The sequence below is a fragment of the Balearica regulorum genome, chromosome 1, assembly GCF_011004875.1.
Source record: "Balearica regulorum gibbericeps isolate bBalReg1 chromosome 1, bBalReg1.pri, whole genome shotgun sequence".
Lineage (NCBI taxonomy): Eukaryota > Metazoa > Chordata > Aves > Gruiformes > Gruidae > Balearica > Balearica regulorum.
Window position 1 is genome coordinate 10,247,199 of NC_046184.1, and position 24,015 is coordinate 10,271,213.

At 36.7% G+C, this 24,015-nt stretch overlaps 1 protein-coding gene across 1 annotated transcript in view; it reads left to right on the forward strand.

The window, feature by feature from the left end:
• Positions 1 to 1,728: 1,728 nt before the first annotated feature.
• SEMA3E (semaphorin 3E) overlaps positions 1,729 to 24,015 on the forward strand; it is a 145,987-nt gene continuing 123,700 nt past the window's right edge. The window contains exon 1 of the mRNA XM_075771492.1: positions 1,729 to 2,370. Coding sequence (XP_075627607.1) covers positions 2,256 to 2,370 — 115 coding nt within the window. The 5' untranslated portion in view covers positions 1,729 to 2,255. The remainder of the gene's footprint in view (positions 2,371 to 24,015) is intronic.

Consider the following 24,015-nt stretch of genomic DNA (forward strand, 5'->3'; position numbering starts at 1 on the left):
TTCACAAAATCACAAAATCCAAAGACAAATTAAAGTATTCAGAGAGACTTCACTAATCTCAACAGGTACCGGACAATGCTCACTTAGAGCAGATTGTAATGGTCAAACATTTGTATGCCTCAGTACTAGAGAAAGGTGCCAATAATAATAATCATCATCATCCCATCGGGTATATGATAAACTCCTCCATGCTGAGGTGAGTGCTTGGAGGCAGCGCCTACATTGCCTTCTCCACTGACAGTGTCTCAAGTGCACACGCTGAGCTACTGCCAGACAGCCGGCGCATCAGCAGAAAAATCAGTGCATCCTGCAGTTGTGTGCAAGAAATGGAGCAAATAGCTGTGTGATTTCGCTCTTGCTCCTGTGGCTCAGCTGCTGTTGGCACAGTTTCCAGCTGACTGAAAGCAAGCCCAGGTACGTGTACGTGACCTGCTCTTGAAGAACTAACAGGTAGACATGACCTCCTCCCTGCTCCTGTTTTTACAGCCTCCAGGAGTCCTTGGGCACTCTCATGATTTCCTTCTGTCTTTTCACCAAAGTTGCTTTCTTTTTCTGTCCCAGTAGTTCACATTTTTTATCCTTCTTGAACAGTTCTGTCTTCTTCCATCCATACATGCTGCTATTAAAATTATTAACGTTTCACTATAATATTGTACTGGATTCTTTTCAGTTTGCCGGCGTACAGAAATTTTGTATTAAATCTTTCTCTCCAGACATCATTATCTTTTGTTGGCTACCAAATTTGTCTGAGTGCATTATTTTCAAATGCATATATTAGTTTCCATTTTCCTTTCTTTGTGATTCTTTTTCTGTATAAAACAATGAGAAGTATAAAGACTTGACATGACATTAATGCCCCATCCCATTAAAAAAATGCAATTGTTAATGACTAAAATGCACCTCGCAGAATTCTAAATGATTCTATGCATGAGATCTTACCTCCAGAAGACTTTATTCCTGAATTAATGTATTCCAGACATAGATTTATAGTCTTTATTTATAAAAAAAAATTACTTCTTGCCACGGATATATTTTTAAATTACATATGATGTGAAAAAGAGATTAAGTTTTCTGGTATTTGTTAGTTGCAGTATAAGAAAGAGCTGCTTGACACTTGTAAATCTGATGCTGTTCATCATGTTTCCACACCATTCTGCTCAGGATTTTTTTTTTAAATACTGCCCAATCCTACAGGCATCTAGCCACATCAGTAATTTTACTGACATGCATAGACGACCTAAGATTCCAGACTTACAGACGTTTAAAATGTAATTGGGAGAAGCCACTGTCTAAAACTGCATTTGGAAAAAAAAAAATAAATTAAAAATTAAGCCCTTTTCTTTAAAGTGAAAAAGGATATAAAACAGGAATCTTTTTATTCTGATCCACTTAGTAGCATGCTGTTTAATGACTCTAAGTGATAATGTACTTAAATAGTTAATTCAAGGGTTAATCCTCCTCTAAAACTGAGCTGGGAACAAAAGCTGAAATGACTTTTCGAAAAAGAGGGACGGGAGGATTTCTGACCCTTCTCCCGATGCTTAACAACGTGAAACCACGAAGCAATTGAGGAATCAGTGCACGGCACGTGGATTAAAACGCTTCCTAGAAACAGCTAGTACTGTACATTGCCTCAACCCTCCCTGAACTTTCTCAGTAAATACAGCAGCCTGACAGCCCGGCTTCCCCGCTGGGTGGATCCTGCAACTCCAGGAGGGAATGGCACTTCTTGTTTTTAATTAGCAAAGGTGAAAGGTGAATTAAAACTAGCTGTTTGGCAAGTCAGAGCAAGAGGCTGAGTTCTGAAGAGCACCAAGGAGGAGGGTGCTTTCTTCTTTTTTTTTTTTTTTTTTTTTTTCCCTCCCTCCCTCCTTCTCTGAATGAATTGCCTTGCAGGAGGGACTGAAAATACAGCTTCTTCCTGAATCCACTGGCAGAGTTACTAAAGAGAGCTCAAGACTCAACACTGCAGAGTAACGCCTCGGAATGTCCTCGCACTTTATAAACAATTGTCCTAGGGAGGGAATATTTTTACATGACATTTGCACAGCTTGACAAATGGCTAGCTGAGGCTGTGTGCTTCTCTGATGAACGTTGAATTTCCCATAGAGATACCCCACAAACTGACCAAAGAGAGAGATCTAACTGCACTGGGAAAGTAAAAGTGGAACTTGGAGCCTTAAAAAACCCCCACCAAAACAACAAACAAACAGCAGCAGTTAAGTGAAGAGCGCAAGAATTTGATCTTGGGCAGGATGGCATCTGCCCAGGACCTTTTAATCCTGGCACTGTATGGCTTGTTACTAGAGCTACCGACTGGATGCCATGCAACAGATACGAGGCAGCCAAGGTTACGTCTGTCACATAAAGGTAGGTCAGTGTGTCAGGTTTTTAAAGACTTTATGCTAATGCAAGTTCATTGACTGCACTGAAAGTATTGCATCGGGGTTAAATTATGGTCCTTTGACAGAGTAAAATCTTCCTGTTCAGAAATCTTGTGAATTGTTTCCTTGTACTAAACTGCATTCATCATTAAGTTTACTGAATTCAGGAAGATTTAAGGTACTGACAGTGATGATTTTAGGCTACTGAAATATTCTTCTACCTGAAAGTGTGTTAGATTTTCTTGTCATTCTGTCTTAGCCTCCATGCTGTAAGAAGGTTGTCTGGTCCCTAATATGAGAGATGGAGAAGATAACCTGAAATTATTTCTGCATAAATATACTCTTATGCATCAAGTAACCCTTAAATGATTAAATGCTTGTGTCACCTTTAGAATTCTATCTACAAATATAGCTAAGGCAAAAAGACTGAATTCCTGTGCAACCATATGATTCATTTTCTAAACTAGCAAGTGTCATCACACTATAATTAAAATGACTAACTGCCAACGTAAGTCTGCTTGCAGTTTAACTGAGTTACCCAAAGAAAAAAAATGTTATTTTTTCTGACATATGTATGTAGAGTACTTATAACTTTTTTTTGGTTTTCAGTTATTTAAGTTTCAGTTTACCTGAAGCCTGATCGATTCTTCCTTAGCTCCTTCAGAATATGTCCTTGTTCAGTTCTGGATTGTATGTGATTTAAACTCTTCCCTATGATTTGGTTTTAATACTGTGTATATATAAAAATACCTGTGCACAACCATGACATTTCAGTTCTCTGCAGCATTACATACGTTTGTAGATTATGTACTTAGAAATATATGACAGACAGTTATTGCAGTAGGAGTGAAAAAATGTAAGTGTGCAATATAAATTGATGGTTGGCCAATCAGTAATGTTTTGATATTACCTCTTATGCAAAGATGAAAAAAAAATGCCTTTTTGCTGACATACTTGGGAATGAGCAAATGCTAATTTACTCAAGAACATTTCTGCAGTTATGAAAGTGATAACTAAGCTGCATCAGTGTGAAGTACATGAGAATACCTATTTTAAGTATGGCTAAGATTTAAGAATTAGCATCAGCTGCAGCTCCACGTGTAGACAGCTTTAGTCTAAACAAGGTTTAATTGTGTTTTATATAGCAAGCTAAATTACCAATTATAGAGAAAGGAAAAGCTGAATAGGATAATTGGTCTGAATGTCTTGCTAGGAAGCTATAAGAAATGGATTTGCTTTTATAGGGCAGTGAAACACTTTTTAAAGAAAGAAAGATTTGTTGTGGGAAGCTGTCTTCTAAGTAAACAATTAATTGCAATGAAATAAATTAAATGATCCCTCTTAATATATAAACCACTTCTCTTTTAGCCTACGGTTTCAGAGTACAGTAGCAATGAGTGACAAATGCTGATTATATAATCCTTTCATATCTCTTATTGTTGAAAATGTGCATTTGAACATGGATTCATTTCTAGGTGTAATTACTAAGGCTATCATTATTATTGATATTTGTTTGCTTGTGATGGGGTAAGGGAGATGAGAAAAGCACAGTAAATGAGACAAATAGACCTACTGTTACGTTGGTTCAGGACTTTGGCTTAGCTGCCAGTTTTGGCAGGCACCCCACTATGGTGCTGCGACTATTAACTGCTTCTGTGCTCACTTGTAGAAGTAATTGTTTTTCCGCTGGTTGGAATCAGTGTACATTTCACTGCATACTACTTCCATTTTCGGCAGGGAGCCAGTAATTTGGCCATAACACATAAAACATCCATTTCTCACAGAGAGCCAAACCTCCCCTGACTGATGTCAGTTCTCTCAGATCCAATGACACAGAAAGATCTGCCTCAAGTAAATTCTCTACCATGAACACACACATCACCATCTTATATTTTGCCTTGTACAGTACCCTGCAGCATTTTTCACTCTTATGAAATGTGACTGATTTTCCAAGCTGCGTTGCGGTCAGTGAGTGCTTGACCGCATATCCCGAGTCAAAGGTTAGAAATGGCATACCTGCCTGCACCCTGGGAACAGCTATTGCAACTCCCCCAGCCAAAAGAATGTAGCAACCAAGCATGAAGACAATGAGTAAATGTCGTCGTTGTATTCACTAATCAAACAGGAACAGCAGGAGGGTCCCTCATCTTAATTGCTTTGACTCCAGAGAGAGATCACTGTGGGTACCAGCGAGGCACGGGGCAGTTCGGAAGGGGTGGTCACGCACCCTCTTCACAAAGCTGCTCCAGCCTGTCCCGGGAGCTGCTGTGTTGGTACAGATGATGAAGCCCATATGTATAAATTTAGCTGTAAATTCAGTTATAAATTTCACTGCAAAGACCCTGAAATGTGAAAATAAGCATGCTTGCTCACTGCTTCCCTTGGATGCTGGTGGATGCTGGTGGTTAATGCGGATGCAGGCCTTTGCAAGATAGGCTAGTGCTCACTGGTGAGATAAAAGCTTCTGTGGCAAGTATGATGAGGTTTATGGACATGAGATTTTTTTGTTTTGTTTTGTTATGGGGGAAGTATTTACAACTAGCTATTCTTATTTTAAAGAGTCAAGAGAAGGCTTCCACACATTAGAAAAGGACACTATTTGATTTTTATAAATTCACAAATTCTCTTTTCTTTTTTTTCTCTTTAAAAGTGATGCTCAGTGAAAGTGTAGTGAACTGACAATGAATGAGAACTTTTTGCTCTCATAGCAAACCAGGCTTCACCTGCAGCGCACACATGTCTCCAGACCCACTGCAACAAGATCAGGTCCTAACCCTTGTGCAGAGGGGTCACCTGATGGATAGGAATACCACAATCCCCTTGCCAATTAAGAGATATATTGTGCAACCCCTGTTTGACTCTATGGCCATTTACTCAGCTTCAGTGGGACTTAATGAAAGTCCTGCATTCTTGAACTACTGTTAAACCTGTCAAATTAATGCAAACTGTAACGGTGATTTTTGGTAAGGTAGAAGATGATCTTTATTCACAGTAAACTCAAACATGAGAATTTTGCCATTCCTTTATATGGGATTAGAATTAAACCTATAACCACCTAACAGTTATGGTTCTAACTTCATTTTTAATAAGCTGAAATATATTTAGTAAGCTGAAATATATTTCTATCCAGGACTTGAAGGTGTTTTCCTCAAACCATCAGCTTTTGCCTATCAGAAAATTTACACTGCATTTAGTACCACTGATGGTATTAGTGGTATGGTTGTGCTAAAGGTCGGTGTTTGATGGTGACCAATGATCTTGCTTGGGGTAATAACATACTCCAATGGCTTCATGTTGACTTGTAGAGGTAAAAATGTATTATTGCTCAGTATTACAGAGAAATAATGTTCCTACATTATGAAGTTATAGGTTGACAACTACTTTTAAAATCATTAGCTCATTTTACGTACAGTACAGGCTCTGCCTAATGAGGTGTTAATGAAAGCCAAGCTTTAGCCCCTATTCTTTATAGGCTGCTGGTTAAATTCTTTCCCAGTATCCCACGGTTTGAGTTCTCGCAATGGGAAATATATAATTAAGGTGAAATCAGCACACACTGCATGTTAAAAAGAAACTATTTACATCACAGATTGAAATGGATTGGGTTTCCAGAGGACAGGAGGGATATATTTATATAAGCCTAACAGAGCTACGCTAGAGTCATGTAGGCCTGAAGAGCCCATGAAGGATGTAATTGTATAATTCAAGCATTACACACGGTTTGCAGCGTATTTCTAACTGTTTTTTTTTCTCCCCTTGTTGGTGAATATGGTAAAAAGCAAAGGTAACATAGTATGAAAATGAGAGGTTGAGTCCTTCCAGCGGTCTGTACAACTTTGTTGCTGCAGTGGGATCTGGTATAGTTGGTTATGTGCAGAGATTTGCAGATCTTGAGGGATCTATTTTCTGTTTTATCCATTTACATTGCTCTTGAGTGACTTGAGGGATCTTGGCATCGCCTGATCTCCGGTTGTGTAGCTATGCATTGGACTGGAAAAGGTATGGTTAAGTAGCAGTTGTGCCTGCCTTATCCATCCAACTATCTCCCTTTTCCCTGCTGTGGGAACTGCTTGCCGCTTTCTATAGCAGAGTCAAGCTGCAGCAGGCAGAAGGAGAAGACTGAATTTAGAAGAAAATAATCTGGATTGGAAAATTTATTCTCCAAGCATAAATATTTCAAACAATAGCAGCAGATGACTAAGCAAAGGAGAGCAGAAATGTTGCAGAAGAAAAGTGATACTCTCCATGTTCATATACAGACTTTAATATGTAGAATGTGTAATATAAAACATTTAATGTATAAGAATTTAGGTTTGTTAGGGCTGGCTAATGATCTTTGAGAGCTGCTGACGTCTGTTACAGCAGAAAAAAATGTTTCATTGCCATTTGCAGGAGCCAGACTTTCAACACACCTACTTTAACTTTCTTGAAAATTGTAATTTAGAATTCATTTTAATTAACACTAAGAGTTTTATCATAGAATCATAGAATCATCATAGAATCGTAGAACGTTTTGGGTTGGAAGGGACCTCAAAGATCATCTAGTTCCAACCCCCTGCCACGGGCAGGGACACCTTCCACTAGGCCAGGTTGCCCTGGATCTCATGCTTGTCCATGATCTCATGCTTGATATCTTACTGTGTCTGTTCTCTGGCTAGGTGGCAGCAAAATTTACTCAGGGACTAGTGATCAAATTGAATAACAAAAATGTAGGGAATACTAAGTCAGGCATTTGTGAATTCTGAAGTAGGTAATTATATTTAATGTAAAAGTATAGTATTTTCAATTAGTAATCACCTGGCCACATAAATCATGGCTAATTAATGACTGGTCACATAACCCATAGCTGAATCATGACTAATTCAATTTCATGCACAAAAATGTTTTCTATTTTTAACAGCTTTCACTGTAATATAATTTTGATTTTGAATAACTAGAAAAGACTAGTTTTCCTACCAAGGCAAATTCAAATTTGAGAAAGATGTTAATTCATGCTAGATATAAATCACCTTGAATTTGTACCAGAATAAGATTTAGCTTGTGGTGTATGCTTATAGTCCAGAGAAGTCTGTATTTAAAAAAAAAAAAAAAGATATACACACACATATATATATGTATCTATAAAATATGTGTGTATATATAACAGATTGAAATTTGGATTTTTCTTACAATGAATTAAAGAGCAGTATAATTCCAAAGGTTTAGGAACTAAAGACCTGTATTATCCTGTATCATGTCTCCAGGTCTAAATGTTTTTGGGTGTAAGGGCTGATAACCAGAATTATGAGTGTTTGGAAAAACTACATGACAAGCAGTCTCTTCTTCCTACGCAAATTCTCGAGGTCACAGAGAACTCAATGTCAGCTTAGAAATGTCTTAGGGAAAGACACACAAATATGTCTGGGCCACTTGTGGGGTAGAGAGGAGAGCCTTGGCATCCCTTCTCCCACCGGATGGACAATTGATTCTTTACCAACAATCAGGACAAGCTTTACATTTATTATTCATCCATATCAGAAGAGGTGACTGGCAGCAAGTTCAGGAGTGTTTCCAAGTAATCCTAGAGGGACTTGCTCACCAAGACAGGAACTTTTTGGCAGAGAATCCATGCTAGTTCCTTTCATAACTGCATTTTGTTGACAAAGGCTTCTGTAAGTATCGCTGTAGCAGAACTCTGAAGCGATAAGCACCATCGCCAGGGATGCAAGCAGCAGACTGTTTGCTGTGTAACATCAATCACTTTCCTGCTTTTTCTTTAAAGAACTAAGTACCATCTGAAGGTGCAAGACCAGAATATCCTGCATGCTGCTGCTTCTGTGCAGCTACCTTCCTGCTTTCAAAGTGATGACACCATCTGCTATTTTAAACTCTTCATCAGATACTCTACTCATCATTATTTCACTGCAAGCAAGTGTTATATTTTACTTCAATGAAAATGGGATTAATGCTGTTTGTATGATTTACAGTATGCCGTGTAAGGGTGAGCATCTGTTTCAGGCCTTTTGAGAAACTTTTGGTCAATAAATATTCTAAAAGTGTGCAATGGGAATACCAAATGTTATTAAAACTGCTGCCCTGGTTTTCTTCATGTAGCCAGGCAAACATGATGAAGTTATAGCATGCAGCCAGCTTTAATTAGAAAAATCTTCATTTCTTAAAGGAATTAATAGCCTGCAAGGATAAAGATAATAATCTTTGTTTTATAGAAAAAAAGTGCTCTTAACTTGAGTATACTATTTAAAATGTTTCGTGTTGGTTAGTTAATGTTTGGCATTTAAATAATCAGCTAAGGATTCATGATTAAACATGAAAGAAAATGTTAAAAAATAAAAAAAGAATGAAAATATTGCATTATAGAAAATCTGTAGTGTAGTTTATTTATAATTCCAAACTTCTGTAAAGAAAGGACATAAATAACTTTGAAGAAACAATATTTGAGAAGTTTTTAAAAGAAACTCCATCTTTAAATTGATGAAAAATGTAAATTGTCATCACCGAGACTCAGTTTGAGGAACTGAGTTTGCTACATACACTAAAACAAATAAAACCATCATGATTCTCTCAGAGCATAGTTTGAAAAACAAATGTTACCAACCTATTGTTTCCTCACTTTTATCATCTCACATTGACAAATTCCTTTTTCCCTTGATCTTGGTTCTTCTGATCATAGTCAAGGCTACAAATTCTTATTTTGGAAGAGAGATTTCACCTTGTTAATGAATTCAATTGAAGGCTGACTTCACTGTGTTTCTCCTCTAACCATCGTCTGTTGGTTTTGATGAAGCTATAAATTGATATGCTTTCACTCATCCTGCATCCGTTTGGCAAACTGTTTTACAGCAGTCTAAAGACTTTTTTTTTTCCCTTGCAAAACAATGTAAAGCAGGAATGTATCATTATGTATTCATTTTTTTCTTACCCTGTGATGATTTTCGTGTTTATAAAAATCACCAAAGCAAAAGTGTTTTCAGATTTTTTTATTTTATTTTAAAGAAACAACATTATGAACACAAGGAAGGGTTTCTCTGTTTTTTCTCAGGGTTTCTTTGTGACATTTCTTGATGATAGACCTTTTCAGAGGATTTCTAAATCACAGGACATCACAATCAGGCATCTGGATACACTGTTTAGCCACCCTGCTCTAGGTGAATATATCATCTTAGTGATGAATCTTTGTTTCTCTTCTAGTCTACTCTCATTCTTTTTTTTTTACCTGTAATCTGCAGGACCTCCGGAATATAATGGCATGTCAAAGGTTCCTTTTATAGTTTATGTGCAAGTATGTACAGGAGGTCTGTAACCACAAAGATGTCAACAAAGTGATGCCTGCCAAACATCTTGGTCTTGGCATGACGCACAGACTGTGTGTGTAGCCAATAGCTGCAAAACTTGGATCACTCGTGTGGCAGAAAAATAATTTTTGACGGAATAAAAGTTGAATCTCATCTTTAAATTACTTTTTATTAGTCTCGGCTGAAAGCAGGTAATAATTGGTAGTTGTTTATGTCGTGTCTTGCTACCCTGTCTCAATATAGTGCTCGGTATGCTTTATTATCTCTTCTGTCAATCAGAATCTTCTCCACTCTTATTAAAAGTCAACAAGAGTCTTCCAGTTACATAGAATGACCTAAGATTTGTCCTTGAATGCAATGCAATGTTTCAGACTGAAACTTCATTTGCCTGGTAGAAGTGCCATCCATTTACCTCATACGCTTCACAGTACGAAATCCATGAAGTTCACCAGGAAAGAGCAACACTCTCTGCCATGTTGTCTCTTTGCCTTCCGTGGAGAAACTTGGTGCCATAGCACTTTCTGTAACTCACCTGCCTGTTACTGGTTGACTCCTGATACTTAGATCTCCAGTATGAAAGAAAAGATTCAAACCTAAATTTCCAATCAAGGAAGGCTGTATGATATAAATGGGATTTTTGTGCTTTGTGTGATCTATTACAATATAGTTCAAAGGATCCCTACGAATATTAAATGTCAAAATACAGAAGAAATAAAAGGCCAAACATTTCATTCATGAAAAAAGCCCCAAAACCAAAACCCAAACCCAGCCAAACAGAGCCTGCTAGCCAAAAAGGGGGGGGGAATCACTGATGACTTCTCATATCCCTTTGGTCTGAGCTGAAGATGTTCATTATTTGTAAGAATTTGATGACAGGCAATATATAGTCCTCTTTAGACTGGTATTTGGCACCAGCAGCTAAATAAAAAAAAAGATGTTTATGATCCTTGTGAAATCATGTTGCTAACATTTCTACTTCATCAGTACTAAAGAATTTCAGGTTTTAGGAAAGTCACTCTTCAGTGCAGCATGCGAAGTTTATCCTCTATTTCTATTTCTCTAAATCTCCAAAAATATATTTACATACAAATTTAAAACGTTCCTGACTGGATCCCTCCAGTATGATGATGGTTTGTGGGGGTTTTTTTGCAAACTATTTGCAAAATAATTCTCTAAACCGAGGAACCAGTGCTTGGAAGACAGGCATTCAGTGAAAGAAGACTTCACTCCTCTTAACATCCTTAATGTATCTATTCTCTACTTCTTCTGTGTTTATTTTTATCTAAAGGATTCCTGACTTCATACTGTGAAGCAATTGAAGCTTCAGTAGGGAGTCAAACAATGGGCTTTTTACTGTTGCTAAGTTCGCTTTATAGGCTTTTTCTTACAACACATTTGTTTAATAGGCCTAGTAAAATGGTGAATGCAGCTGTAAATATATCTTTTATTTGTTGATGTGCAATAAACATCACAGGGATGTTGGTCTTTTCTTATTCTGATCTTCATGGCACTGGTGAAAGGAAATTGTACAAAATGAATGAAAAGTGCCTTAAACTGATTGCAGAAAACAACAGTCCCCAAATACCTAAGGGTCAGTACCTTGTTTCTCTTTTAACAGATGGTTTCTCCCAGCAGTGTTACTAAAACTTAATAATAGTCAAATAATAGGTTGCTTGATGTGAAGGAATTATTCCAGATAGCACTATTCACTGGGGTCATCTCTGAAGGTCATTTTTCAGCCAGAAAGCTAAAGGTTAGCAAGTGTTGCCCAATTCGGTGAGCTCCTGCAACTCTTTATTTATGATTAAGCTAAGTGCTTTCCCGTGGGTGTGTGCTAAAAGCCAAGAGTAAAGGAAAATAAACCCATTTCTTTGTGTATCAAATATTTCATCTCAGTTGATTGAGAATGGTACTATGCAAAGCTTGAAAACACGTGTTGTCTGGGAGCCCAGAAAGACATAAGCTGTCTTAGAGATCTTGTTCTTATTAACGTTGTTGCTGAAAAAAATGTCTTGTCTTTATGTGCCTGTGTTTACATGCAGTAAGTCATTATTTTCTCTTCTCTTCCCTTCTCTGCTTATCTTAGGCATGGCCATGTCCTCCTGCATATTTTGAGGTTACACAAGCATATGGGATAGTAGTCATTTCTAAACACACGATTGAGGAGGTGTTAAAGTATTCAGCAGGTTGAGCATTTATTATAGCTCAGAACCAGGCTGTAAACAGTCCCAAGCTCTTTATGGATTCCATAGTATTCCTTACTGAGTGACTGCAGTTTCCGTGGGTCAACACTCAAACACTTCAATGTTTTTTTTCATTTCTAAAATACTTGAATTCTTGTAGATAAAATGCTTCACATCGAGAAGATAAAATAAACAGTTAACAGTAAAGAGTGGTTCTCCAGCAAAGGCTTTGAATGTAGCACGCTGTACTTAAATTCTACGGCTAAATATATGAAACATTTAATACAAAAATAGAAGAAAGGCTTTATTTCACTGTTCGTAAGGACAATAGCAAACCTCCCACAAAGTCCTGTGACTAAAGATTTGAGAGGATATTCCTCGTTCCTGACTTTACTTTCTGAAAGAGGTGATTCATTTGGTTGTTGCACTTAGCCTGGAAGTGTATTTCGTTCTCTCCTGAGCATAGAAGGAGAACACTGATCGCCTTAAACCAGAGGCCTGGCTTACACTCAGATAAAAGTAGGTGAGATGGATTTGGGAAGAATGTCTGATGATGTTACACATCCAAGGATAAAACCCTTTAACTGAGAATGACCTGCTGCAGAGCTTATAAGCTGCAGCACTATTGCCTCGATAAAATATAAGTGAGGATGTTGTTACTAAGTAGTGTGTCTTTGATCTAATAACGGTCTGGAAGATGAGGACAGAGGTGCAGTCCCTTGAGCAATCTAAGTGGCCACCATGACTGCTGGACACAGCTATCTCTGGACCACAGACATGTGTTCTGCATCTGCTTCAGTGCACAATATGCTGACTTCATTTGAGCACAATATGCTGATTTAGGTTAAGCACGATATGCTGACTTCGGTTAAGCATCTTTCGGAACGATTTAAACTAAACCGATGTATTTCATCTTGTAATAGGTAAGTCTTTCACAGCTGCCTGCCAGAGCTCAGCTACTCTCTGGCCAAGAAGCAGTAATAAACAGTGGTTATATAGAAGGTTTTTAAGTTATTTCCGCTGCACACAAAGCAGCCTTATAGACCATATCCTAAAACTTTCATTCTATAAATACTTGATCATGTGTATACCTTTAATCAGACAAATTACTCCATTGATGAAAAGTTAAGTTGGGGTTTGTTTGAAAGATCAAAGTCTAAGGCACAGATTCTTTGTGGCCATCCCTACAGCGTGATTGATTAAAACCAATCATGACAGAAGTTGTTCTATTTTGCCCATACCCCAGGCATTACAAAGCAACGTGAAACTCTGGCAATTTTGATTTATGTGTATAATTTCACTTTCCATTTTATTCTTTGGTTAAAACACTTATGAAAAGGCTTGAGACTTACAACTTACTATGCTCCTTTGTTACATGGAAAATGGTATTTTCAGAAAACACTTCTTTGAGGCTTTTATAGAGCACTATGGGTCCTTGTCATTTAGAACTGAGAAATAGATGTTACAAGTGCTATGTGCGGTCTCTGTAATTTTCTTGACACAGAACAACCCTTTTGTTAGAAAACGTAACAGATTACTTCGTAATATCAGGTTAATGGATTGGAATTTTTTTTTTTTTTTGTGGTTTCACATTTACTGCTTTAATGTGTAATAGCACTAAAACCCTTGAGCTGTAAAATTGGATCTCTGGGCTGTTGAAAACTCCTTGTACTCTTAATTTAAAAGTAAAACAAACCAAAATACTTATAGCATGGAGACTTGAAAATAATAATCACTGATGTTTATACATTCTTCTGAAACGGCTCCTGAAGTGTGCTGTGAATTTGATAGCAGCGTAGAAATGCTCTACCTTAGGATCGTGGAAAGGTAACAGACATATTGACACATACTGATATCTGATACTATTGCCTGGGAGTGTTGCAGGACCCGTGGGGAATATCTGAGAGTTAGACTTGTCATGTCTTAGCATGTTTTATATTTTAAATGGTGTAAACTATAAATTACCACAAAGAAAGTAGATTTCTAATCTATGACGAAAAGGTGTTTCAGAGTTTTGCTGAATTAGTCATACATTATATCCATGCCTTATAGTCCTGCTGCAACCTTGCTGGTGTGGTTTGGCTTCTGTGTTTAACTGTTCGCAACATGATGGTGAGTTTCTACAGATGTGGGTTTCTGTGCAAATTCTGTCTCAGTGGTTTCGCTGTATAAGTGTTTGGTCCTTCAGCCTGTAAGGTCTGCTGTTGCCAGACATTGTAATTTCAATGGCAGGCGTTAGCTATTACCACATCCACCTGAGCCCCATATTTACGGCTGTGACCGCGTTACAGTAGCACAGGGTAATAATGTGTTTCTGCTGGCATGTTGGAGTTCTGCTGTTGCTTTTGCAGGGATTGTAATAATGCCAATACTACTGAGTCACTACAGGATTGTTTACAGACTTTTAAAAATGCATCTGAGAGCACTAAGGGGTGGAGGTAGGTCCTGAGAGCAGCTTGTGTAATTGAATTAGAAAGCCTTCAGGCTGACCCTAACGTTATTGATTGGACGAGACTTGTTTTTAACCCATCAGATCCTGGCCTAAGCTGTTACTGATTTTTACCCTTGTAAAGACCTCGCAACTGCTGGTAGCTATCTTAGATGGTGAACTCCAGAGATCTGATGTGGTGCTTATAGAAGCTATAGTACCCTTAAAACATCTCTGCGTGCAATTTTAAATCAAATCCTTTTATATTTAAAACATTTCTTTCAGGAAAGAAAAGTTCCAGTCCTTTTCTTTCATTGAGAGTATTTCTGTTAGGCTGATTGGGTCACCAATAATGTGTTAATAATCTATTAGATTTGAGAAATCTGGATTCACTTTGAAGTTTTATGAAAAACTTTTAACAAGCTCCTGGGATCCTCAAGTATTTACATCTTGCTAAATCTCATAGTTGTTTTCCCAGTAGAATTATCTAACCTAAATGCGAGAATAAAACTTCCTTCCAACTACCTATTGTTTTGCCTAGTTAAGAGTGAAATATCTCTAAGCAGCATGACACCAGCAATGAGAAATATTAACAAGGACATGCCTCAATAGGAGGCAAACATTAAAGCGGAAAATAAACATGAAAAGTGTAATAAATGTATTCTAGTCTCCTATACACTTGTATCTCATATCCCTTGGGCTTTCTCTGTTCTTTCCTCTACTGAAATAGTCTGAGATCTTCTCCTCTTCATCACTAGCTTTGTTAGTATCTCAAATTCTTAACAAATCACTTAATCCTTCCAAAGTCACACGCACCTTTCCTCATCCCTAATGTTTTCCTGCTGCAGCACACATAATGGACTATATTCTTTCTTTTGGTTAAGGAACTGATGGAATTTTTGCATTTCTTAACTACTGATTTTCATGAAATTTGGAAAAACTTAATGCTTTTTAGACTGCCCTTCCTCCCCACCCTTTTCCCAAGTAATTTGAAATATATCAGAGGGATCTCATGTGTCAGAGATAGATTGTGTCACCAATGAGCAGAGTGATCAAAAAAGCCTCCTTTCCTTAGGAAATGAGACTTGTTTTCATCACAAGAGAATCAGTGTCTTTACTATGATAGATCATCATCCTCTTACTCCTTCAAATCGGTATTTTGTAGAGAAGTCAGATAACCTCCTGAAGATTTAGTGGCAATGCAATTGCAATTATCTTTTCCAATAGCTCCTATGGAAATGTCAGTCTTCTACTGTGTCTACAGGTAGCTTTTCCGAGGAAGTCCAGCTGATCACCAAGCAAAATTTAGGTTGAAAATATTTTCTTATTACATGAGTTAAAGGCACTAGGTCTCCTTTCTTAAGGATTAAAAATATTAAAATTAATATATATGCGGGGTTTGGTTCTTAATGTTTTGTCCTTTACCAATAATTTGGAACAGTGCAATGAATATCTGGAAGAGATTTTCTGTGGCATTCCCTGCATTCAGATGGGTTAGGATTATTATCCCAGCCCTTGCCTGTCCCTGTAGGATTTTGACATGATCTTATTCCCAGGAGAGTCTTGGAGATGTACACACATGTTGACCTTTCTAGACAGAGAATATTAAAGCAAGAAGCCAAAGAATGAAGAAGACTGCACAGGTCAATATAGTGTTAAAAGAAAAGAACATCAGGGAAAAAAAAGACCACATATGATCTATATGACTGTGGAAGATTAGAGTCCTTACTAGAAAAACATATGAACTGGGAATTTTACAGACCAGATAGCCAGCCTAGTGAGACAGGGCTCTATATCTGACCTGAATCAGTCCCACTATATCAGTATCAGCCAGTTTTCACCAATAGACTTGGTAATGTGAGCAGTTAAAAAACAAACAAACAAACAAACAAACAAAAAAAAAAAAAAAAAAAACAAAAAAAATCCCAAACTTATCAGGCTAGCAGCTGACAAATGTGTAGATAAGCAAGATGAAAAATAAAATCTACGGGTATGTTGAGCATATTCTAATTTAAGAGTAATAAAAAAACATTCTCTGTTTACTTTGTATTATCTTAGATGGTGTCACTCAGCTCTGAGTGATAAACTATTAATATATAGTTTTATGTTGTACTAACAAGCAGTTTTATTTATTTATCAGTAACCTCCAAAGTACTTAAGTACAGCAGCATTTTACTTAAAGTGTTTTGAGATACTAAGTCAGATAAATTAACCTTTTTCCTTTTATTGATTGTACTGCAAATGCATTCCAAAAGTTCTAGTGTGCTTATGAAACCAAATTTCTTCTTAAGCTGCTGCCATTTCTTGTTTTGTAATGTTTATCTAGATACTGTTAATTAACTGCAATTTTGCAGATAGTTTAAGAATTTTAAAACAAGTCTCGTTGTCTCTCAATTCCCAGAAACAGTAAAAACACTTTTAAAGAGAAAATGGCAGGTGGTGTCTTTCCTGGCCTCCCTCAGAATGCTTATTTTTGCTTGCATTTAAGTATTTAATTCAAAAATTCCATATGAACTGACTTAGTGATGCTGAGGCTTCCATATTAATAAATTGAGATACAGATTTTTTTCTTTGAAGTCCTAGGTACTGACATCTAAAAATTTTTAAGAATATAAGTATTAGTTTTTAAAAATTGTAGTGCTCAGCATTGCAAAGAATTCTTGGAAACAGAAACTCCAAATACTGGGGAAAATGGACAGTAAATTGAAAGAGCTTAGTATTTATTTCCTGAAATACTGCATACTTTTTCAGAAAGTCTGATCCCCCATTTTGCCTGAGCTTGGCAAAATTGGTTTTTGATAAATGTCAATACGTACTAATAACTCCTTAATACATTATCAGTGAATTTAAGTGGTATTTTTTTTTTCCTCTAGGACAAAGGCTTATTATTACTCGATTATGTCTTGAACAGGTATTTGTGTAATTGTTGTGGTGAAGAACAGCTGCAAGGAAATGTTCAGGTGTTCATTTATTGCAAGGTAGCCCAGGTGACACCTGCATCCTTCTGCAGACTATCTGGTTTTGAGTTTGGCTACTCATTGTTCAGATTTCACTGTAGCTTTGCAAATCACCAACACAGGACCCAGGACCACACTCTGTTTGCAATGGTTTAGCAAGTCATGTGGCATCTGAGTGCACCTTCATGGCCTGCAGCAAATATAAAATAAAGCAACTTCACAGAATCATTGTAATTTGGGGCCAAAATTACTTTGATTCTAAGGCATCCAGTTATCACAAGTTAGCTGATGCATGTTAACTTGTCATCGCATCATATACTGATCATGCATCAAATCTCCATCAGTTCGCATGTCTTAGTTGATTCCCTTCTGTTGGCCTCAATGGGCTGTTTTGTTTTTAAAAAGGTTTCTTGACTCAGAAAAAAAAAAAAAAATCTAAGATCCATGTTGCTTTGCTTTGTGGATTTCTTTTTTTAAATTAATTTTCCTGAATATGTATGATTGGTATCATATGTTTATGTAACCTCCAGCTAGTAATACAAGGATTTCAAATTATTTTGGTCTTTTTTATTTTGTTTTTGTATATATTTTGCTTTTGATTTTTAATGTCTTCTGAAGTCTCATATTGTAAGGTTAATTTATATTTTTTTTTTTTAATATTATGCCCCCCTCCAAGAGAGCTAAATTTAATTCTGATGTGGTCACTATTACTTAATGTCTCAAGTATAACTACTTTTTCATTTTTTGACTAGCTTTTCCTTTGATATGTTCCAAAACAAGCCATTCCAAGAAGGAATCGTTTAACAGGCAAAATAGAACTTCCTTAAATGTTTTCTTTATTATGCCAGACAATCAGTTTAAAAAAGAGATGTCCAAGACATTTTCTAATTTAATTTTATTCTTTTTGTGTGGCCTCATTGATCTCAGCCAAGACCGTGTCATTAACATTCTCTCCAGTAGAAGTACCATATCTTTATGGTACTGTCCATGTTCTCTACGGACATCAGTTTAAAAAATAAATACATTTCTCGTGTTTTAGAATATATTTACTTTGTTTAAACAGTTGTATTTATTATGCACATATTCTTGTTTGTAGACTACAGCAGTGTTTCTACTCATTCTTTTGTGGCATATGTCCCTTGCTCAATTTTGGAGGGTCTGGATGAAGAAAAACATACCTTTTTATAAACAGGGGAGTTTCTATCATGTCTGATTTTCCTGAGTGAACCTTCCTCTTACTATATTTGAATATGAATTTGAGAAAACAGAAAGCAACTCAAAGTAGAGGATTTACTTTGACTTACTAAAGCAATTTAGTGTAAAAGAAATCAGTTAATTTCAAAGGGGTACTGTATTTTAATTGCACATGTTTAAAACCTCTAGAAACTAACACTTTCTATTTAAGGTAGTTTTTATTTAAAGTCCAGATAAGGAGCAGGTTTGCAAAAATGAGTTGTTTTGTTATTGGAAGATATTGGAAGTTGACACTGTAATGACCGAAGCACAGCACTGAAGTGGTACCATATCAGTATTCCTGGAAGACTGACTGTCAATATTAGAAGACCTTTTCATTCTGTATGGTATTAACCCTTTTGTTTCCCTGTAGATAACTGATTTTTTCTTAAATAGAGCTTGATTGGTTTGGAAAAAATATGTATGTAACTAAACAGCAGAAATAGTGGAAATAGCTAATTACGTTTTTGTTTATTAGTCCTTGCACAGCTTATGTTGTGGTACATATGCAATGATACAGGCTTAGGGAAGAGTGACTGGAAACCTGCGTGGTGGAAAAGGACCTGGGGACGTTGGTCAACAGCCAGCTGAATATGACCTGGTGGCATGCCTAGGTGCCTTGTATCAGTGATGCTGGCACTTCTTCAGATCAGCTATAACTTTAATCTAACAAACTCCTGCTAATGCAGTCATTGACAACATGCTTGAACTACCTTCCTTTGGCACTTTTTATTAACAGATTTGTTTGTGGTGTTCAGATTGTTATAGGAAGTTGGAAACTGTGTTGTGTGGTCCATAGCCCGTACTGATGTCTGGAATATTAGCAACTCCTTGGAGTCCTCCTAAACTGTGCACTTGTTGCAGGGTTACTTTTAGTTAGATGGAACTGGACTTCATAACCCACATATCTCTTTCCAAATTTTCATGACATTAACTTTTAAGATTTTTCAATGACAATGAGAACAGAGACATCAAATTGTCAATCAACTGCAGAAGATATTAATAACTCTAACTGGTGAACATTTCAGACCAGCAGTAGTTATAATGCTACTAACCTACGCAGATAAGGAGGAACTCTTACAAATTTTCTGAAAAATTGTCTGTTATTTAAAGCATTTAACCTGAGAATAGAACATGTTTGTTTGCAGTGGAACTACTTATATTTTGATTCCCAAAGCTATCAATTTTTTTTCCAGAAATCAGCTTTATTTTTTATTTGCTCCTTTAAACTTCCACTGCAACCTGAAAAGTCTGAAGAATTCCACCAGCAGTAAGTTGTGTGTTAACTCAGAGACATGGAGAAACACTGACTGAATTCTTAGTTAAAATGATTAAACTTTTAATATAAGACAAATGTAAGCTCTCAATCTGCAATAAATTCATGGGTAAAATTTGTATGGCTAAATTAATAGACTATATTTCTGATGTACTGTTCAGGTTATCCTGAGTTTTGCAGCAGATGAAAACTTTCTTCTGCCCTTGGATAATCTGGAAAGAGAGTGACATAATCAAACAGAACAATAGATCATTCATGACTACTGAATAAGTGGCATGTTTTTGTTTTCCCAAGCTGAGCATTTCTAAATTGAATACCCTTTTGTTTCTATTTCTGCGTTAAAAGCCTACATTCCTTTGGATAAGGATTTTATAATGATGACTGATGATATAAGAATATGTGGGATTTGTTCTGAGTTGTAAAAGTCACTGCATAATGAATTCAGAAATATCTGATGAATAATTCATTGTATTCTATGTAATATCAAGATTAACTTGTCTTTCAGCTGATGACCAGATAGTTCTAGAAAAATATTCTACAGGAACAGGGGAAGATAAAGGACAAGGCCTCCCTACTTATATATACATCACACTTGTACGAATTTTTGTATGCATTAAGGTCAGTTGAACAAGATTTGAGCTATACATCGCATGCTGAAGCTCAAGTTCAGTATATCCTCTAAACATATGTTTGGGACTTCTGTGAACATATCCCCTGACTTTAGTGCTTCAGCTGGCTCTTCTGATCTTTTCCAAATTCTGATGGAACTTATGTTTTTGGAAGCTTAATGAGTTGTGTTTTCACTGCATCCACATTGCAAAATCAGGACAGAATTAGCTCACAGCCCAAGCTGGGCTTTTCACTTTGTTTGAAGTACTCGTAACTTGGCCTCGGGTTTGTTGAATGAGAACCGAGTAAAAGCCCAAATTAACAGTGCAGTGAAGATGTGCAATCCTTTCAAACATTACTTCTTTCATTCTGTTCATAGCTAACTAAATCTCCTCAAGGTATTACAAGTATGCTGATGACTTTGTACTGTTTGGGAAGTAAAGCTGAGTTTAGGTCCTCGTGGTTACTAATCATATTCAGGCAGAGTATTCCCTTCTGATTCTTAAAATGACTAATAATTTTTCTGGGTTTTTGTGAGTCCACACCCAGTTTCTGGTTGTTTATGATTCTACAGTCTTTTCCATATTAGCTATCCCTATATCCCTGCTGTTATGTGCACGTAGGATCTGTGGTTGCACCTAAAAGAAATTGTCTGTGAGAATCCTCTGAAATACTTTCAGGGGGCCAGGAGGAAAGGAAAGGGAGAAAGTCATTCCCTGCCTTGCCCCTCCACCCTCCAAGAATAAAAAACAAAACAAAACAAAACAAAACAAAACCACCAAAAACCACCCAAATCAACCACATTTAAAAAAACCCTGGAGTTTGATTCAGGATGGTACAGATTAATGTGTTAAAATTGGGTAAGGCTGTGCCACTGTGACACATTTCCTCTGGCATGGGTTCTTAAAATTGTCTCAGCAGGCTTTGTGCCTGTGCATACAGATCCACAGATTCACAGATCGGTAGGGGTTGGAAGGGACCTCGGGAGATCATCTAGTCCAACCCCCCTGCTAGAGCAGCATCACCTAGAGCAGGTTACACAGGATGGCGTTCAGGCGGGTCTTGAATATCTCCAGCGAAAGAGACTCCACAACCTCTCTGGGCAGCCTGTTCCAGTGCTTGGTCACCCTCAGAGTGAAGAAGTTTTTCCTCATTTCCAGATGGAACTTCCTGTGCTCCAGTTTGTGCCCGTCATACTCCCATAATCCTCATGCTACAACCAGGATCATGATGGATCCACTATTATCATCTTGTAATGAGAATCCACAACCTTCTCATTATTTATAGGGTCCAGGTCATCACAACAGGAAGTCAGAGGGCAGCAACAGAAGAGTTTAATCTAAATTGATAGATCAATATCAGTCTAATCTTGACCTATGTTAGCTGTATTTTTAAATGCCATCCCATGTTGCAGAGTTAGAGAAACATATCCACTGAAGGAATTGGAGGTCTTTCTAATTTTTCTGATCTGTAATCAGTGGGGCAGCTGGGTTATCTTCCTTAGTAGGACACTCTTAATCTAACTAAAGTACTAATTGTCATTCTGTGAGATCACTATCCTACATTTGAGGTGGTAACGTTCTATCTGAGAGACTTGCAGAAAAGATCTTGTGTCTGAAAGCTTGTTGCTTCTCCCAACTGTTTAGGCATTAGAACCTGTAGCCTCTTTTTTTTTCCCTTACCTACATTCTAGGAAAATCATAAACACACTCTACAACTAAAATGTAGCAAGTGACTGACTTATTTTAAAACTAGTCATTAACGAAGATTCATATAATGGTACCCTCCAAAAGAATTACTTTGTCAAAATGAAAACCAAAATGACGAACAGCAATGTTGTGGGATATTCAATATTTAGATAGTTTATCTAAATATCTCTGCTATTTCCCTTGTGCCTAGTTTTTACCCTTGTAGTTATAACTAGGATCAGAAATAGAAGTGTGACAATATTCTAGAGGAAGATATAGAATTACAAAAAAAATCCCTCAGATATGATTTCCTTTGTATACTCATCCCATCTTAAATCAGGCTAATAACTCTGAATTTCTTTCATTGCTAGTTCTGCACTTGGGAATACAGTTTGAGGTAAGCAATTTTAGGACAAATTGGTTATTTGGAACTGCTGGACTGGAAACCAATGTTGCCTTTCCACATCTACAGTTGGTCATCTCAGGCTAGCATGCATAAGCACATTTAAAACAGATTTGAACTGAAGAACTATGTTGCATTATACTACGTTATGCTTTGATAGAATATGATGCAAACTTAAATGCTAGGTTCTCACTTGGCATGATAAATACAATTTTTCAAAACAGCTTTTTTTTTTTTTTTTTACTGCTTCACATTTGATAAGGAGATGTGGGGTTCTCTTTACTTCAGACATTGTGATATTATTATTATTATTATTATTATTATTATTATTATTTCAAATAACAGCAATAGCTGCAGAAACCTTTCAGTCTGGTCCCAGATAGATGCAATGTAGGTCAAGCAGATTGTGTATATCTTTACGTACGTTTTTTGTCCTTACCAATACACAGCTTAGTATATGAAAAATAATCGTGAACAACAATGAGGTAGATGTCATGAATTTTTTACACATAATCTTGCAAAAGCTACACCTTTTCTCAAATGAAAACATGAATTTTGGTGCAAGTGAATACCGCTTTTTTTTGAAAGATTTAACAATAATAAATATAGATAATCTCATCAAAAAAACTATTCTCACTTTCTAGATTACGTGAATGATCTTTAGAGGCAAAATCCACATACTGCGTAGGTCTTAATTTGAATACCTTGTCACTTATTATTTGTTTTTTGTAGTATTTATAGTTATTAATTAATTAAACATAATATTTGCTGTGTTTATTAAATATTATATTTTTCAATGTGTTATTTCGATACTTATAAAGAATGATAGCTCTTTTCCTGTTCTTCCCAGTAAGTAGCTTTATAAATTGTTTATTTATTTTGTGATTATATTAAGAGATGTAAGGCTCAACTATTTGTAATCCTCCTATAGCTAAATACAATATTTCAATACCATACCTTAGTGTTTAATACCACTTGAAGTTCTAAAGCCAGGTTCCTTAATCCTATGGGATTGTCTGGAAAATAGATGAACTGTTATAATGTGAAGTTTAGCATATCTTAGGTGAGTAACCTTTGTAGTTCAACCTGGCAGGAAGAGCCATTAACCACTTTGTCCTTCTCCCATCGGTACATCCAGACTTTCAAAAGATGCTGCAGATCACTCTGTGACTTAAGCAACAAATCTCATGTTTTCAATTTTCTTTTCAAGACTTCAATTTTGAGCAGCCTGCAGGACACTGAAATTTTGCACGGAGTGTAGCAATAGCCATTCACTACATGTAATTGAGAAGCAGAGACCCCCGGTGTTTCAGCTTACTAGGGAGTAGATCTGTGGAGTATAGCCAGTTTCCTGGACTATTAATTAAGTCAAGGATAGAGTTTTCTACTTCACTATGGATCAGTTAGTTTATCATTCCTACAGATCCAGAAAATACATCTGTCCACATCTCGTGGAGCAATATTTTTTTCACCCTATATATTGAAATAACATATGTCTTTCACCAGCAGGAAGTCCTGTTGTTTGCCTGCAGTGATAAGTAGCTGCACTTACTCAGAGAGAA